Source organism: Puma concolor, chromosome A1, assembly GCF_028749965.1.
Source record: "Puma concolor isolate L17-30 chromosome A1, mPumCon1.1.hap2, whole genome shotgun sequence".
NCBI classification, from domain to species: domain Eukaryota; kingdom Metazoa; phylum Chordata; class Mammalia; order Carnivora; family Felidae; genus Puma; species Puma concolor.
Window position 1 is genome coordinate 224,219,308 of NC_141667.1, and position 17,855 is coordinate 224,237,162.

At 37.3% G+C, this 17,855-nt stretch overlaps 1 protein-coding gene across 3 annotated transcripts in view; it reads right to left on the reverse strand.

Annotated features, from left to right (window-relative positions):
• Window positions 1-1,230: 1,230 nt before the first annotated feature.
• The window catches only part of COG6 (component of oligomeric golgi complex 6), an 80,913-nt gene continuing 64,288 nt past the window's right edge, over window positions 1,231-17,855 (reverse strand). The window contains exons 17-19 of one of the 3 annotated variants that reach the window (XM_025924609.2): window positions 17,791-17,844; window positions 14,676-14,755; window positions 1,231-2,637 (exon numbers count right to left, since the gene is read on the reverse strand). In XM_025924609.2, coding sequence (XP_025780394.1) covers window positions 2,490-2,637; window positions 14,676-14,755; window positions 17,791-17,844 — 282 coding nt within the window. In that variant the 3' untranslated portion in view covers window positions 1,231-2,489. Of the gene's footprint in view, window positions 2,638-12,976; window positions 14,585-14,675; window positions 14,756-17,790; window positions 17,845-17,855 lie in introns of those variants that run through there. The other 2 variants (XM_086713103.1, XM_086713114.1) reach the window with 2 other exon arrangements.

A 17,855-nucleotide genomic window follows, 5' to 3' on the forward strand; every position in this document is an offset into this window, starting at 1 on the left:
AGCCTGGAAAACAACAACAACAACAACAACAGTATTTCAAATAAGGATAGTGAAGAATCCATTGGATTTGACAATATGTAACAGTAGGAGGATCTCATCAGGTTTAGTTGTGCTGTGCGGTGAGAGGCTGAAGCCTCACCGGGATACTTTAAAGACACAATGGCAGGGGAAGTAGAAGACAGCAGGTGTCAACAACCACAAAAAGAAGCTGAGAGATGACGGTGTTGGGATCTGCAAGGTGCAGAGTTGTTTGTTTGCTTTAAAAATATTATCAACACTAGAGCACTGTATATGCTACTGAGGATAATCCTCGGGACAGGCCACGGAGCTGCGGGAGCAAAATGAAGGGGTAACTCAGAGACAAAAGTCTCTGAAAAGGTGAAAAGAAAGAATCCAGAGTGCGAAGGAAGGGAAGAGCCTATGACAGGACGAGGGGCAGTGTCTCCAAGGCAGAAGGAGGAAAGACGGAGAAGGCGAGTGCCAGATTCGAAGGTAGGAAAATAGGGGAGCTTAATCTAACAGCTTCTATTTTCTCTATGAACTACGAAGGTCTTTACCTAAGAGTGGGGTGGAAAGTCATCTTGAAAAGCAGAGAGATGAGTTTAGCCAAGAGACGGGAGGTAGAACTACAAGGCAATACTGAGTGCCATTTGAAGACTGTGAACATGAATTTAAAAAGTCAATCAGTCCATTTATGTGATTTTTCTCAGGTAACGTTCACTTGTTCAAGTTCAGGTGCAGAGAAAGAAACCGAAGAGAAACCTTCAATAAGAGAAGGTTTTTGCCAGGCAAATACTTTTCTCTGAAGAAAAGGCTGACATGTATTGACTAAGGTTATACTTAAGCCACATCAAAACAGTTTAAATTGCAAACTATGAAGTCTATGGCAAATACAAGCGTTATGTTCATGGATTAGCACGTACAGTCTTTTGTTTTAACTTCGTGCTCAAGGTTATATTGATAGTACCTTCTGCTCACCCATCTTCCACTGCTTATCTCAACTTCGCCCTACCCTGTACCTCCCTTTCTATTTGTACGTTTTCTGGAAACACAATGATGAGGTATATAAAAATACTGCAATTATCACTGTTCTAGAAATAGTTTTAATATGTTGAGAAAACCATGTAAAAAGACAAATACACCTTTTTCCCAGAAAACAAAGGAATTCACTGATGGCAAGGTAGCAATCTTTTCTTCACAGTGGAAATAAATTATATAAAATTTAAGCTCTTGATTTATATCATACTTTATTTTTTTATCTTTTCTATATCACACATACTCATTGAAGGAAAAAGACTGTGAAAGCTCAGATTCATACCAAAAGAGGTAAGTAACTGCTCTGCCTCCAAAATAATCATATTAATATAAACAATTATAAATTTCAGACAGGTGAACAGGCCACATTCCGTAAATACTAACACATTATACATTGCATATCATATAAACATTAGTTTTATCCTACTACTTTGCAAAATATTTTAACTTTGTCCATTTTTTCCTTATGCCTCAGTTTTCTTGCTTGTAATTTAGGGACTGACCTCTTTTTATAGATTTGCCAGAAATTAAGATATTTTGCTAAGAAGAATTGTCTTTGAAATCTTATCAACAAAGTACTGAGATTTATTTTTTTGAAAAACAAGGTGATTCTGAATCTTACTCATAAGTAAAGTTCTAAATTCAGAGCCCCGATCATTCTCTGTGAGCCGTCACCAGGGGGACAGATACACCGTCAATGAACAATTGCTACTCAGAATTTTCCCGCCTGCGTTAGAGCAGGTCATTATTTCTTTGGTTTGAACAAGAGATAAAATTTGTAGTTGGCTGGGTTTAGAGCTAATATTATGTAAGAAGTATCTATCGTTAAACACTAGACTTATAGGCATATAGGATGCCTATATTCCTAACGTCCTTTCGAAGTGCTGAACTTCACCGTGAGTTCAGTCCAGGGCGCACACAGAGAGAAATCCACCCTGTTTAAATTACTTCTCTCTCTTTTCCCACTTTTTGCTACGTGTATATTTCTGCTCCTCAGTTTAAATATATCCACTCACATTAGTGACTAATAAGAAACCAAATTAATCTTTAGGTAAAGAGACGTTATGTCACATCTTCATAACTAATTCTTCAGTTTCAACAAGTTTCTTATGTATGATTAATTTGGAACTGATGTCATAAAGAAAGCTCCCTCAAACCTCTCATACTTCTTTTTTCCATACATTTATATTCCCGAAAACTGCCGAACCGGGGAGGTGGCTTGCAGAGAACAGAGCATCTCTACGTAAGGGGCAGATACAGAGCAACACAACCCAGGTCAGCATGAAATTACTTCCTGTTATTGTGACCAAAGAAATTATCGAGACCTACAATGAAATGATACAAAGAGAATCATAACCGTCAAATTTCAGAGCAAAGAGCACCAACTGAAGAACAAGAACACCTTCCGAGTTTTAGGGGAGGCGATATTTCGCTGACACATTCAAATAAGAGGATCAGGAGAGAAGTGTCTGCACTTGCTGTGGCGATCGGTGTAGAATGCTCTCCGGATCTTTGTATTCGTTCACTGGATTCATCACAGCGGCATACACTTCCCCATAGGCTCTGCAGACTAATTCTGTAGATTGTTTTATGATCTGCTCTCTAGTGATAAGCAAACAATATGTGAACACACACCGGAAAGTAAAATACTAAGGATAGTAAGAAGCTTCATATTTGAACCAATGCATTTCACTTTCATAATTATCACATACATACTACAAAGAAATTATTGTACAACCACACAAGTTACTTACTTTGGTTTGGGAATAAAACACACTATTTTATATTCGTTATTTATTCATTGTTGCAGACAGGCAGGGACTATGTTCACAGCTGTATCTTTATGATTACTAAACAAGAAATGGAAACTGTGACCTATCATCAATGTGCTGATTTTGCAAACGTGACTGATAACACATTAACCTTGAAGAAAGAGGCTTATAATTATTCATACTTGCCAATACTTCAAACCTCAGAATAACTTACAATATACTGTCCTTTCACATATATATATATATATATATATATATATATATATATATATATATATACTGTTATATATACTGTTATAAATATACTGTTTAGCTCCTACACTAGTAACCACATTTTAGATTTCACTTATATTGCCGGGTAAAATAATGTGACACTTGCCTACAATAGGTAACAGCATTTTCCACAAAGATCATCTCTACATAAGCATATAAAAGAATAAAACCTTTAAAAAAAAATTTGTTTTAATCCTTATTTGTTTTGAGAGAGAGAACAAGAGACAGAGTGCGAGCATGGGAGGAACAGAGAGAGAGGGAGACACAGAATCGGAAGCAGGCTCCAGGCTCTGAGCTGTCAGCCCACGGCCCGATGCAGGGCTCGAACTCACGGACTAGGAGATCATGGCCTGAGCCAAAGTCGGATGCTTAACTGACTGAACCACCCAAGCACCCCTTTTATTTACATTTGTTTTAATAAAAATAACATATAGATCTTTAAATGTCCAAATAAATTTTTAAAAAATCTCTTTCAGTAAATATATACTAACTCCAAGTGGATTAGAAAGCATTTTTTTATTTTTTTAATGTTTACTATTTTTGAGAGAGAGAGAGACAGAGTGCAAGCAGGGGAAGGGCAGAGAGAGAAGGAGACACAGAATCCGAAGCAGGCTCCAGGCTCCGAGCTGTCAGCACAGAGCCCGACACGGGGCTTGAACTCACCAACCGCAAGTCCATGACCTGAGCCAAAGTTAAGACACTCAACTGACTGAGCCACCCAGGTGCCTCAAAGAATAAAAGGATGTAAATGAACTGAAGCAAATTTTTTAAAAATCTGGCCAGAAAAAAACAGCACTGGGTTCATTAAATCTGCATCAGCTCTCTCTGCGTTTTCACATTTACTTCATACCAGCCTCAGCTACTTCTATTCCTGTATCACTGTATCTAGTGATAAAAACAGGACTTTTTTTCTGATTTTCACAACTCAATTTAAAGATGTCTTTCAAGCTTTACTCCCAAACCTTCTTTTCTAGTTGTTTCTTCTTTCTGTCAGTGGCACGGCCACGTTTCGTCACCTCCATTCAGACCCTAACGAACTCTTGTACGGAGTACAGAAAAAACTCCTATCTGGTCTTCCCCTCTTGAGTCTCTTCCACCTTCAATCTACGGTAAGCACTACTGCTAGATTAATCTTTCTCAAGCGTACCTTCTATCCTGTCTCTCCCCCATCCAGGGCCTTCCTTCAAGGAGCGTCAATGGCTTCTTCTGGTGCCAGAGAAGTCAAAATCCCTCACTCGGCCATTTAAAACCCTTTAGAATACCTTCCGTAGCACAACTCTAATCCCGAGGTCTGGATCATCAGCACCCTGTTCCGATGGGGTCTCAGACTCTTGGTGGGGTGAAACAACTTGTCATTTCCCTAAAATTGCTAAAGCTTACATAATAAGAGTGGGTAGAAGAAAGTTACGCTGAGTAAATTCTCTGAGCAGAGTGGAGTAATGCTTCTGGCTATGCTACCTTTTCATTGGAAGGGAGGATGGTAAAAACTGGTTTGGAAATCTACTTGACCAGATGAGCCTTCCAGATATTTTTGATCTCTTAGTGATCATTCCTATAATTAACTGAACTTAACAACAATTGCATAGATATGATGCAAAACTATTTTCCATAAATGAAATAGATTAAAAATACTATAACCTGGCATTTTATTTTTTTTTAACATTTATTTATTTTTGAGAGAGAGACACAGAGCACGAGTTGGGGAGGGGCAGAGAGAGAGGGAGACACAGAATCCAAAGCAGGTTCCAGGCTCCGAGCTGTCAGCACAGGGCCTGACGCAAGGCTTGAACTCACTAACTGTGAGATCACGACCTGAGCGAAGTCAGACGCTTAACTGACTGAGCCACCCAGACATACCTATCAACTGGCATTTAAAAAATTTGTTAAATATGATACACGTTTGATGCCCATTTTGCAACAAGTCAAAAATAGATTTCTGATATAGTGTTTTTTGTTCTTTACTCAAAGCCGCAAGACAGATTTTTGGGGGGTGTATAAAGCATCCATTACTTACACCTCATATTCTAAAATCTATACTCAGTCTCCATTACTTATACCTCATACTCTAAAATCTATACTCAGTCTGTACATAGTGTGCTATTTGTACCACATAAAGAATACAAAGAAACAAGGCTATTCCCTCTCGTAAGAAATTTAAAATCAGAATACAGCACAATGAATATTATAATTTTTTAAAATCCAGAGTAACTGGTAAATGTAGAATGAGTTGTTGAAAAATATAAAGTAATACATTTTAAATTTTAATCTCAAGTCCAAAGGATGAAAAAATTTAAATTTATTGAAGTTTAGTTGTAACCCAGGGCATGCTTCTATTTATAAGCTAAACTAGCTTACAAATGTCTACAACTCACAATGCAGCAGAAAAATCATTACAAATCTGCAATGGAGAAAACCAGAATAAAGCAATACTGCTAAGACACAAATAAATAAAATCAAGACAATTAGACCAAGTCAGAGTTTATCATTTATTTTCAATGTTGGTGTTTGATAGTATAATACAGTTTCTCATTCTGCTCCTCAGTTTAGGAAGCTACCAAGATAGGGAAGGGATTAAAAAAATGAATACGGCTGTGCTAAACAAGATAAGAGATACCAAAGCTCACGGAGAAAGGAAATCTTTCATGCAGTGCGGTGAATAAAGGGAAGGGGAAAGAACTGTTAGCCAATAGGAGAGAAATTCAATGGAAAGAGAGATTCTCCAGAGTGAATCTGAGTCAAATCCAAACTGTAAAGAGCGGGGAACTGTGACTGATAACGACTCCCCATTCCTGGACAAATGTAAGAGTTCACTATCACTACCAAAGCCGGGTATAGAGTCATATACTCACACTCAATGCTTTGTTTCCAGTGAATCATACACAGTAGAGAGAAAACAGTACCGTGATGGACATTATTGTCAGAAGACCTTGAATCTAGTCGAAGCTCTGCCACTTATTACTGTTGCTTTGAACAAGAAATTTAGCCTTTCTGGCACTAATTTCACCACTGTAAGGCAAAATATTGAACTTGATACTTACAAGATACTTTCAGTTTTTAAATTATCCCATTGAGGATTAAGAGCATTTTAATGATCTGCTGGTGAAAAAATAAAAACTCGGGTGCCTGGGTGGCTCAGCTGGTCGAGTGTCTGGCTCTTCGTTTTGGCTCAGGTCATGATTTCACGCTTGTGAAATCGAGCCCCGCATCAGGCTCTGCACTGAGTGTGGAGCCTGCTTTGGATTCTCTCCTCTCTCTTTGCCCCTTCCCCACTCGTGTTTGTTCTCTCTCTCTCTCTCTCAATAAATATGTATAAAAAATAACAAAAAATAAAAACTCTCTGTGCCTATCTAATTTATACACATACGTACATATGCATACATACATACATTCCTCCCCCCACGTTATTTTGGGGAATTGGGTTTCTTAAATACTGATGTATAATAAGCATATCAGTTATCTGTACACAAAAGGGGAGGTATCTGAGGTGCTAACGTGGGTTTACTTTCTTGCCATTTTACTATCCCCTCCTCTTTATTTATAGTGCTAATTACTATGCAATTATTATGTATCTTTTATCTTAAAAAGTATATATGTATATCTGTGTATATATCTATCTGTTTGCCTGCCTGGTGTCTTGGTCCAAATTATTCACTAATATCATTTATAAAATACAGAGTCTCAAATAATGATGAATCATTATAGGGACAAATAACGTTTAAAATGGAAGTTTCAGGTATTCTCTAACTAAATACAAAATCACTGAGAAATCATCTCAGTCATACGCTTCTGAAAACTCGGAACGTGCTCATCTGTTGATCACCTCCCGTACAAGAAGGAAGAAAAGCAGTATGTGTTTTCAGTAGTGTCTGCTGAGCACTGGCGCGAGCACGGGCATTCACCTCAGATCGCCCGCCACACTGCATTCTGATCAGTCACAGCCAAGACCATAGGTGGTGAATGGAGAGTACCTTCAGGATTATTTCTACAGGTTAAAAATCTGAAGACGAGTCCTGCTTTTCACATAAGCAAAAGGGCCAGTTGAAAGGGAAAAAAGAAATATTTGGATGCAGGCTATGACCATCTATACAAAGTTAGACCGTTAACTGCCTTGGTCTCTTTACCACCGTGGAAATCTCATAGGTGGTCACTTACCAGGTGGTGCCCTATTGGCCTTTGGACAGTTTAATAATCCTCACAGTGCAATTATAACTTTCAAATAATTAAAAACATGACTCACACAGATAAAAAATGAAAGAGTGCCAATGACTTAATAACTCCTTAATGAGGAACTACTGAGATGGTAAAGCTGGTTCATAGAACATTCTGAGGAACTGGTCATTTATAGGCATTTGAAAAGGAAGGTTAGAATAAAACATGGGTTCATGTCCCCCAGAGCAAAAAAATACATAGGACATGAAGAAGCACGGGGCCTTTAATCATCAACAGTAAGCCGAGCATCAAACTATGATACGTGCCCCTAAATAATTAAATAATTCTCGAAGGGCCTGGTAACAATGCTTCAGTGTGACCCTGAAAGGACACGTTGCTCTCCCAGACCTGATCTGCCCTATTTCCAAGTTTTGAAAAATCTTTCTTACATTTAGAAAGTAGTTTGCTATACCAGTGTATACATCAAAGATAATAACCATGCAGTTAACTACTGGGAAAAAAAAATGGAAGGACATGAGGATATTATAAAACTGGAGGGAAAAGCAGTATTTTTCTTAGGCATCAGAATACCATGCATTAAGAAATTCAATGTGTCCAGTTATAAATGTTACAATGCCAAACAATTTATTATAAATGTCAGAAGTACTAATAAAGACTAATATATAATTAAATGGAGATGCCACCCATTTTAAAACAGATTCACAAAACATTTAAAATAATTATTTAAAGCCTTTAGCCGTGATAAGAAATGAACTGCATACTTCCAGAATCAGTGAGCTTGTCATTAATCAGTACTTTAGGATTTTTGGTTGCCATAACAACATGACACAACTTTCATCATTACCATAAACCCAGCATTTCTAAAAATAGCTATTTCAACAGTCAGGCTCTGTGATCACTAAAATTGAGCTTTATTACAGAACCACAGTTAAGAATGCAATCAAATGCATCACAGGAGAGAAGGTATTAACAGCTTAAGTCTTGGAAAACGAAAAAGAAAAGATGATAATGTATTTAGGAATAACAGATGAAAGAATTTTGATTTTTCTTTTATCATAATACCAAAACCAATGATGTCACAATGGATCAAGTTGATTTTTATCCCAGGTCAGCTTTCTGTCACTGACTGTAAAATTAAAGTACATTTTACATAAGACCAAACCCACATATCTCATATAAGTGTTAACCTATCACATATGCAAATATATTTTTGAGTTTCCTTTAAAAATAATAATATAATCTCAGGGCCCCTGTGTGGCTCAGTCGGTTAAGCGTCTGACTTCAGCCCAGGTCACGATCTCACAGTTCGTAGGATCGAGCCCCACATCGGGCTCTGTGCTGACAGCTTGGAGCCTAGAGCCTGCTTCGGATTCTGTGTCTCCCTCTCTCTCCCTGCCCCTCCCCAGCTCATGCTCCCACTCTGTCTCTGTCAAAAGTAAATACACTTAAAAAATAATAATATAATCTCAATATAGAAAGGACTAATAAAAATACAGTACAGGCTAGTGTTAAAGAGAATAGGCATTGGAATCAGAAATAGTGGATTCAAATCTTGGCTCTGCTTGCTTCTGTTTGCCCTTGGCTCAATTATTTAAACTTTCTAAGCGATGTCTCCACTGGAAAGAGGAAATCCTAATTCATGGGAGGATTAAGTGAAGTTAAAGAATCAATCTGGTTGAGGTGTTCAGATTGATTACACTGTAGGAGTTGGGGTGGGGCAAGGGTGAAAACAGAATAGTTCAGAAGCTAACGTGGTAATATAGGCACAAGTGACACTACCTTGGACCAGAGTGGTGAACTGTGAAGATGTTCAAAAGTAACTAGAGTCTCCTCTCACATACTTTTTTCTAGATAAACATTTAATAAAGTGGTTCTTTGAGAATTATGACTGAAGTTATACTGAATTTATTAGATTAACTGTATCACATAACCAGTTGGAAAAGAATACCATGTGACTGTTGGAATGCTGAAAATCCACAGCAAAACTCACACTTAATGATGAAACATCCGAAGCATTTTCATTAAAATTCAAAGTAAAATATGCACACTCACTATCACATCTACTATTTACCTTGGAGTTCTTAATCGATACAATGATTTTAGTCATAAATACTGAAAAAAAATTAATAAAACTCATTATCCTTAGCTGTCTTCACCAAAAACTAAACAACTGATAAGTTAATAGAACTAAAATAATTTAGTTACTTGGCCAGATTCAAAATGATCATATGAAATTTAGTACATTTGATATACACCAGCAATATCTAAGTAGAACAGGTAACAGAAAATAAAATATCTTATCATAATAGTCACAGAATTATTTCCTAGGAAGAAACCCGATAATATAGACAGAAGACTATATGAGGAAATTATAAAACTTTATTGAAAATTCTAAAATATCTGAATAAACAGGCATACCATGTTCATAGATAAAAATATTCACTAGTGGATTGTACCCATTTCTTTTTTGCTCATTCTTACATTAGCTTGGTGAATGTTTTATAGGCACTTGAAAAGAATGTTACCTTCTATAAATGTGTGTGGTATTCTATATGTATTAGGTTTGATTGCTGGCATTGTTCAGTTCCTTTACACCATGTCAGATTTTTGGTTACTTTTTCTAACAATTACTGAGAGGGGTGTTGAAATAACCTACCTACAATTGTCAGTGTATCTATTCTTCCTCAATTCTATGAACTTATACTGCTTATTTTTTGAAGCTCTGCTATTAGATGCACACATTGATAATTATATCTTCTTCACGAATTGATTCTATTGTTATTGTAAAACGTACCTCCTTATCTTTGGTATCTGTCTTGCAGTCTAATTTTTCTGATACTAATACAACTACTTTAGCTTTGTTACGATTTTACTTTTAAACTATCTGTATCCTTACTGTTAAAGTGTATTTCTTATAGACAGCAGACAGTGGGCCATGCTTTTTCATCTAAGAATCTAATCTGCCTTTTAACTGAAGTATACAGTTCTTTTACATTTAATATAATAATTTATAAGGCTGAATTTAAGTCTATCATCCTGCTATTATTTTTTTTTTTAGATTTTCCCCTTCTATTCTTTTCCCTTCTTTTTCTGCCTTGTTTTGATATAATTGCTTTTTTAGCATTCTATTTTATCTTGACTATTGGAATGTTAGATAATTTTGTTCATTTGAGAGCTGGCTGCAAGGTTCACAATCTACCTTCAAAAAATATTATTATATTATATAATAACCTTGTAACATCATAAATATGTATTTCTACTTCCTTCCCACTCCACCTCTTGTGCATTTCTTATAAATTTCATTTCTATGTGTTAAAAATTCCACAATTCACTGTTAGTATTTTTGTTTTAAACGGTCCACTACCTTTGATATTTAGCATTTTCTGTACTCATTATTCCTGTGTTGATCTGAGTTTTCTTCTGGTATTCTTTTCCTTGAGCCTGACAGACTTCCTTTATCATTTCCTACAGTGCAGTATACTAGTAATAAGTCCTCTCTACTTTTGTTTATCAGAAAATGTATTTTTTGTGCGTTGAGTTTGAAAGATACATGTGATGAACAAAGTAGACATTTAAAGATGATATTCTATTGCCTTCTCGTTTGCACTGTTTCTAATAAGAAGTCCGTAGTATACTTAACCATCATTCGAATCCTATACACAATATGTCTTTTTCCCTCTGGCTGCTTTCAAGATTTTTCTCTTTATCCCTGGTTTTCAATGATAAGATGATGGTACGTATACTCTGGTATGGTTTTCTCTGCTGAGCTATTTAGCTTCTTGGGTTGTGGGTTCATGTTTTCCATCACATTTGGAAAAACTTGTTTCATTTCTTCAAATTTTTTCTGACTCATTCTCATTATGACACTCCAGTTATTATACCTACTTTAGTTTGCTTAATATTATGCCACAATTCACTAAGGCTCTCTTCATCTTTTTCTAGCCTTTTAATGTTTTCTATCAGTGCGTCAGTTTGGATGGTTTCTACTGTACTCTTTTCAAGTTGACTGATCTTTCTCTCTGGGGTGTCCAACTGAGAGTTAAACCCAGTCAGTCAATTTTTCACTTTAGATGTTACACTTTTCAGGTCTAGAATTCTCAGCTCTAAAATTCCCTATTTCTTCTCTCAGTATAATAATGTTTTCCTTTAAGTCCTTGAACACACTGTAACTAGCTGCTTATAAGGAACTTATCTGCTAGTTTTATAAACTGTCATTTGTCTGTTTCTACTGACAGATTTTTTCCTAGTTTTGGTTCATATTTTCCTACTACTTCTTCTAAGTAATATTGCATTACACATGCTACACGGTTGACTGTCTGTATTTATTGTCATCCTTAGGAGTGCTAAGCTTTGTTCAGGAAGGCAGTTGGTTTAGTTAAAAATCAGCATGATACTTTATACTTTGTTTTTAAGCTTTTTTGAGTATAAGGTAGGCTTTATGTAGGACCAGATTAACCTTTCTTTGAAGGCTTGGGCTTTCTCGAGTCTCTAAAGCATTGTGCAAGCTCCAGTTATTCTTCAGCTTACAGGTTTCCAGTAGCTGTTCTTTTCTGGTGGAACTATTTTCCCCCAAAACTTACTTTATTTTTATTGAGAACAGGTATTCCTGATAGTTAATACAAGTGGCTTAAAAGGAGGTAAAGAAGAAAAAAATTATCCCGTATACCTCTTTAAGTAAAGAGGAAATATTTCCTATAAAGGCATTATTTCTTACATTATTACATTATTTTTTTAGTATGTCAAATCAAGGAAGATTCCTGAATAAGAGTTCTCAAATCACATCCGATATAATAACATTCAGAAATAATTCTGAATCATCAAGAAAAGACACTGAGAATATTTTACATATGTATATATATATATATACACACATATATATATACATATATATATATGTTTAACTGTAGCTTCTGTATTCCAATGTCTAATATTTGTATCACTGAAAGGTGAATATTGGAGTTTGACACTGAAAAAAGAACATCTCTAATTCATCCCAAGGAAGAAAAGAAGGAAGAATTCCTTAAAATTATTTTCGTTCTCTTTTCTCCACTTTCTATACAACTTTGTTTCCTGGCTAAATTTATTCGAGAGAGACAGACAGACAGACAGACAGTGGGGGGGGGGGGGGGCAGAGAGGGAGGGAGATGCGGAATCTGAAGTAGCCTCCAGGCTCTGAGCTGTCAGCACCAAGCCCAACGCAGGGCTTGAACTCACGAACAGTGAGATCATGACCTGACCTGAAGCTGGACACTTAACCAACGGAGCCACCCAGACGCCCCTCTGTAACTTTACTTTTAACTCTTATTAAAGCTTAGGAATGGGTGGGGGGGGGGAGCGGGGAGTCTGTTAGGAGGTATCCCTGAGTCTAGGGACATAAACTTTTAAAGTTTTGCTGGAAGTTGTCAAATTGCCCTCTAAAAAGATTGTACTAATTTATACTCTCGCCAACAGCATATGAAAATACCCATTTTCCCAGACCCTTTCAATTAGCATATAACAAACGCCTTATTGTCAGCAATCTGATGGACAGATACTCTCACTGCTGTTTTAATTTGCATTTTTTGATAATTACTATGTTCTATTTATTTGCCATTTGCATTTCTTCTGTGAACTGTCCAAACACACAGTGCCTATTTTTCTACTGTTTTGTCCTGATTTGTGGTATTTTGTTTGCTATTAAGGATAACATATTAAGGATACTTTGTTACATAAATTGAAAATATTGCTCCACAGTACGGTTTTTATTTTAACTTGGTTTATATTGTTGTTTTCTGTAAAAACGAAAACAAGACAAAAACTTTAAAGTGTTATGTAGCCAAATCTGTTCCAATTTCTCCTTTATGGCATCTGCTCTACCTGCCATCCTTTTATAAAACACATTAAAACTTCCCGTCATTCAGCATATTATGAAAAGAATCACGGTATGTTTTATATTTAGTGACGTCCCAAACGGCGCAACATTCAAATACTAAGATTGAAACGTGGTTAAATCTAAAGAACTACAGGTATTCGGTTAAGAAAAATAATTTAAGAAACACACACAAACAATCTGGGACACGGCACAATGGATTTTCTTTTATAATCTCTCAGGTCTTTAGAATTCCAGGTAAGTAGACAGTATGAGATCTTTTAGGATGATAAAATATAAAAGTAAAAAAAAAAAATTAAAGTCATTAACTACACCTAAAATGATCAAATTTCCCAACTTTATGTCTGAGAAAAACGGATCCATCCCCTTGCCAGTCAATTCTAGTTGGCCACTCTAATTCAAATTTTCCTGCGTGTTGACTCAGAAGCCACCTCCTTGCTCTATTCACTGCTGCGGACGTGCCCTCCAGGACAGCAGGAAACAAGTGTGCCGTCTCTGCCCCACGGCTCCCCTTCTGGTAACTGGAGTATTTTCTTCAAGTTCAATAGTTCTTTCCTTACCGCACTTTTTCATATAAGTATTTGTGGGGCACCTGGGTGGCTCAGTCAGTTAAGGGCTGGACCAGCTCAGGTCATGATCTCACAGTTCGTGAGCTCGTGCCCTGCCATCAGGCTCTGTGCTGACAGCCCAGAGCCTGGAGCCTGCTTCGGAGTCTGTGTCCCCCTCTCTCTCTGCCCCTCCCCCGCTCATTCTCTCTCTTCTCTCTCTCTCTCTCTCAAAAATAATAAATAAACATTTAAAAAATATTAAAATAAAATAAATATTTGTTCACACGTCTAACTGACCCAACAGACTATGATCTCCCTGAAGACAGTGCAAATGTCCTTCAAATCTTAATCCTTAGTGCCTGTTACACAGAAAGCATTTAATACACAGCAGGGCGAATGGAAAGGAAAAAAAAAAAAAAGTCTAAAATTGTCTAATTTCCTACTTCCACGCAACTTAAATTTGTCAATATTTTCCTTATAATCAGGAAGGTCAGACAATATGATCCCTCTGTTTCTTCTAACCGTAACATTCTGAGATATTACTGTATAGTTCTTTGTCTTGAACACATTCCTGGTAAATAGGTGATACTGAAAAATTACAAAATATACCTAACAGATCCAAACAGTCTGTACAGCAGCTCATCTGCACAGCACAATTAATATACTATTGAGCTTCCACGACATTTTCAATGTCCCATGTTTATTAATTTGGTATTATGGCTATATGCTTCCATTACAGTCACATCAATTTTAAGAATCATTCACTAAGTAGAGATTTTGGAGCCGCCTACATGTAAGCAGTAAGTATGAGCAGGGTCGGGTCAGATCTCTTAGGGTGGCCGAGGCGTGAAAAAAGGCTGGTAACCATAAATCTTCAATCTATATTCTTCAATCTAGGAGAACGTCAATCGCCTATTCTTGAAAAGAACTTTTTTTCTAAGAAGTGTGCTTGCTGTTTTGAAAAATATGTGAATCTTAACCAACTAGTTGAGACAGAAACACACTTACTTCACTGTGGCACTTAGGAGAAAGTTCAGCTGTGGCATTAACAGGCTGTCTGGGGCTGACAGGTAACGATCAAACTGAACCTAAATGAAACAGAGAAAGAGCAAAACATAAAGTGCGTACATCTGCTAACGGACATCTCAAATATAACCAACTCATTTAAGGGTTAAATCTTAGGAAATATACCATAGTACAAACAACGACTTCTTTGTGATCAAATGAGTTATTTCTTCAACATTCTAACTAAAATTCCCTAAAAGTATAAACTTCATTTTTTAAAAATATTTATTTTTGAGACACAGAGAGAGAGAGAGAGAGAGAGAGAGCAAGTGAGCGAGTGGGGGAGGTGCAGAGAGAGAGGACAGAGGATATGAAGTTGGCTCCATGCTAATAGCAGCAAGCCCAATGCGGGGCTCAAACTCACAAACCATGAGATCCTGACCTGAGCCAAAGTCAGACGTTCAACTGACTGAGCCACCCAGGCGCTCCACAAGTGTCGACTTCTTAAAGTAGTTAATATCAGCATAGCTGCTTTGAAAATTCTAAATCCAAGTGGTTCATCTTAATCTCCCTCAGCGAACTTTTGAATAAAAAATACTAACAAGAAGTAAAGTGATCAGATTTCAAGTCTACCTTACTTCCTTAAATCCACTGTATGTTAATTATTCGTTTACTTATTCCTTCAACTGATATTTATCGAGTACCTACTATTAGGAAGGTAGTATATTAGGTAAAGTATATATAGTGGTGAGCAAAAGAGGACAGTCCCTAGCTTCAGAGAGCTACGGCCTACTGAGAAAGATGGTAAGTAAGTAATAAGGTAAATAAATATATAATTACAAACTGTGTTGGATGCTATGAAGGAAAAAACCAAAGTAGTATAAAAGTGTAAATCAGGAGGATGGACCTAGCTTCTGTGTTTGGCTAAAGAATCTGAGGAAAGGAAATCTGAAGTGAGATCTTAGAGATGAAAAGAGACTAAGTACGTGTGTGCAGTGAGGGTCCGGGGGTTGCATGGATGGGACAGCACGAAGACTTGAAGTGAGAAAGAGAATGGCGAACAGAAATCAGTTCGTATAGGTCTCACATGCTTTCTTACAGGATTTTAATTCTTATTGGAAAGGCATGAGGAAGCCATTGAAGGAGGGGAATAATCTGATTTAAGTTTTAAGAAACTAAGTCTGGCTGCAGGAAGAAGGAAATGGAAGGTAGATGCAAGGACACTAAATAGGCAGCTACCGCGGCACCTTAGACTACAAGGACAATAACACGGCAGACAGAAGAGGAGATATTTGAGAGAACTGGACAGTAAAATCAGCAGCATCTGCTTAGTGACAGGACGGAAGGGCATGACTCTCAGATCTGGATCTGTGCCATTTAATTCACAGCATTATTACAATTCATAACTGTATTCTTTTCACACTTATTTATTGTGTAACAGCTATACCCCTTACTAGATCATGTCTATTTTCATCCCAATTCTTAGCATAATGCCTAGAAAACAGAGGACAATGTTGAAATAATAATGGACAGAAGCTCTTACTGCTTTCTGAGTTAAGAACACTTGGAGGAGGACCTGGGGGTGGGGGGCAGGAAGACGTGACAGAGTTCGAGCCTGAGGTATGCCGAACTAAAGTGCCCTGAAGCATTCCAGTGAAGGCAGCAGGCAGTTACCACACACAAAACAAGATTCTGTTTCGTTAGAGAGACATAAAATCTTCAACTCAATTGTTATTCAAGTTTAAGACCACGCACAAAAGAACTTGCAACGCGGTTTAAATGTATTTTGTGGGTTTATATTATGGACTGGATATGTGTCGGTGGGGAGAGAAAGACAGGGAGGAAACACATTTAGTGAGTACGAAGATGACTGATCTGTGTGTAGAGTTATGTCCTCATTTTGGGGGGGCAAATACGTTGGAGTGAGACCACTAGGTAGTATGGTGAGTGTATATTTAACTTTCTAAGAAGCTTATCTTTTTTTAGGTTTATTTATTTTGAGAGAGAGAGTGCACACGCGCATGTGTAAGTGGAGGAGTAGCAGAGAGGCAGAGAGGGAGAGAGGGAATCCCAAGCAGGGTCCGTGCTGCCAGTGCAGAGCCTGACGCTGGGGCTCAATCCCACAAACCGTGAGACCACGACCTGAGCCGAGATCAGGAGTCAGATGCTTAACCGACTGACCACTCAGGCACCCAGAAACTCACCTTTTTGAAATAATCTAAAATGTATTCATTTCCATTTATCTTTACTTAAACTTTTTAGAATGAAATCTGTTTTGAAAGTTTTTGCTGTGATGTTTGATGAATAGAAGTTATGACTGTTACTTCTCTTTCTCTAGTCTTTTGTCATGATGTGACGTTTCTTATTTAGTAGTTGAGAGTGTAAGTACTAGGTTGAATGGGGTGTTCGGAGGTTTCGAGTTAATACACGAAAAACCCTTGGCACGCGCAACAAATGTTACTGGCTGGTGTTATTCATCACTGTTATTACTACCGCTAGCGTTATTATTATATAGCTTCCAAAGAACATCATCATCCTACAAGGGCTAAATGAGTGTCACGTGATTGGTGGACATACATACACGCAAAGTCTATACTTAAGACATGGAAACACACTCCGGGAAGCGGCACGCGGGCAGAGAGGGATGTGCAAGCAAGCTCTTCACTTGAAAAGAAGGTAATAAAGTGGAGGTTCGAGGAGTCTCATGCTCCAGAGTAATTTTAAGACTGGACTCTGATTTCAGTGATCTCAGAGAGAAATCAAGAACTATAAAGACTAATAGCAGGAAGTCTTGAATGATATACAGCCCAACTTCTTCGTGTCTGTCATTCCCGTTTCTCTATGACATTAGGAGTAAAACTCTGAAAATGAAGAAAACCTGAACAGGGATGATGAGGTTATGAGGGTGTAGTGGAATATTAGCACAAATGGATGTCGTGTTTGGACCTTAGTTAAAGGAAACGTGTGTGCAATCATTATCCTTAAACCCCCTGTAGATAAAGTATATATCAAGAGACAAAATTACCACCGAGGACAAAACTATCACACAGGAAAAAATTAATAGTGTTCCATAAGGAAACCTATGCTGAAATGCTTGATTTTATTCTTATTCACTTACCATTGCAGCCTTCAGTGCCACGGAATCTAGGTTGGGCAAATTAGCTAAAGAGCCCTAGGAAAAAA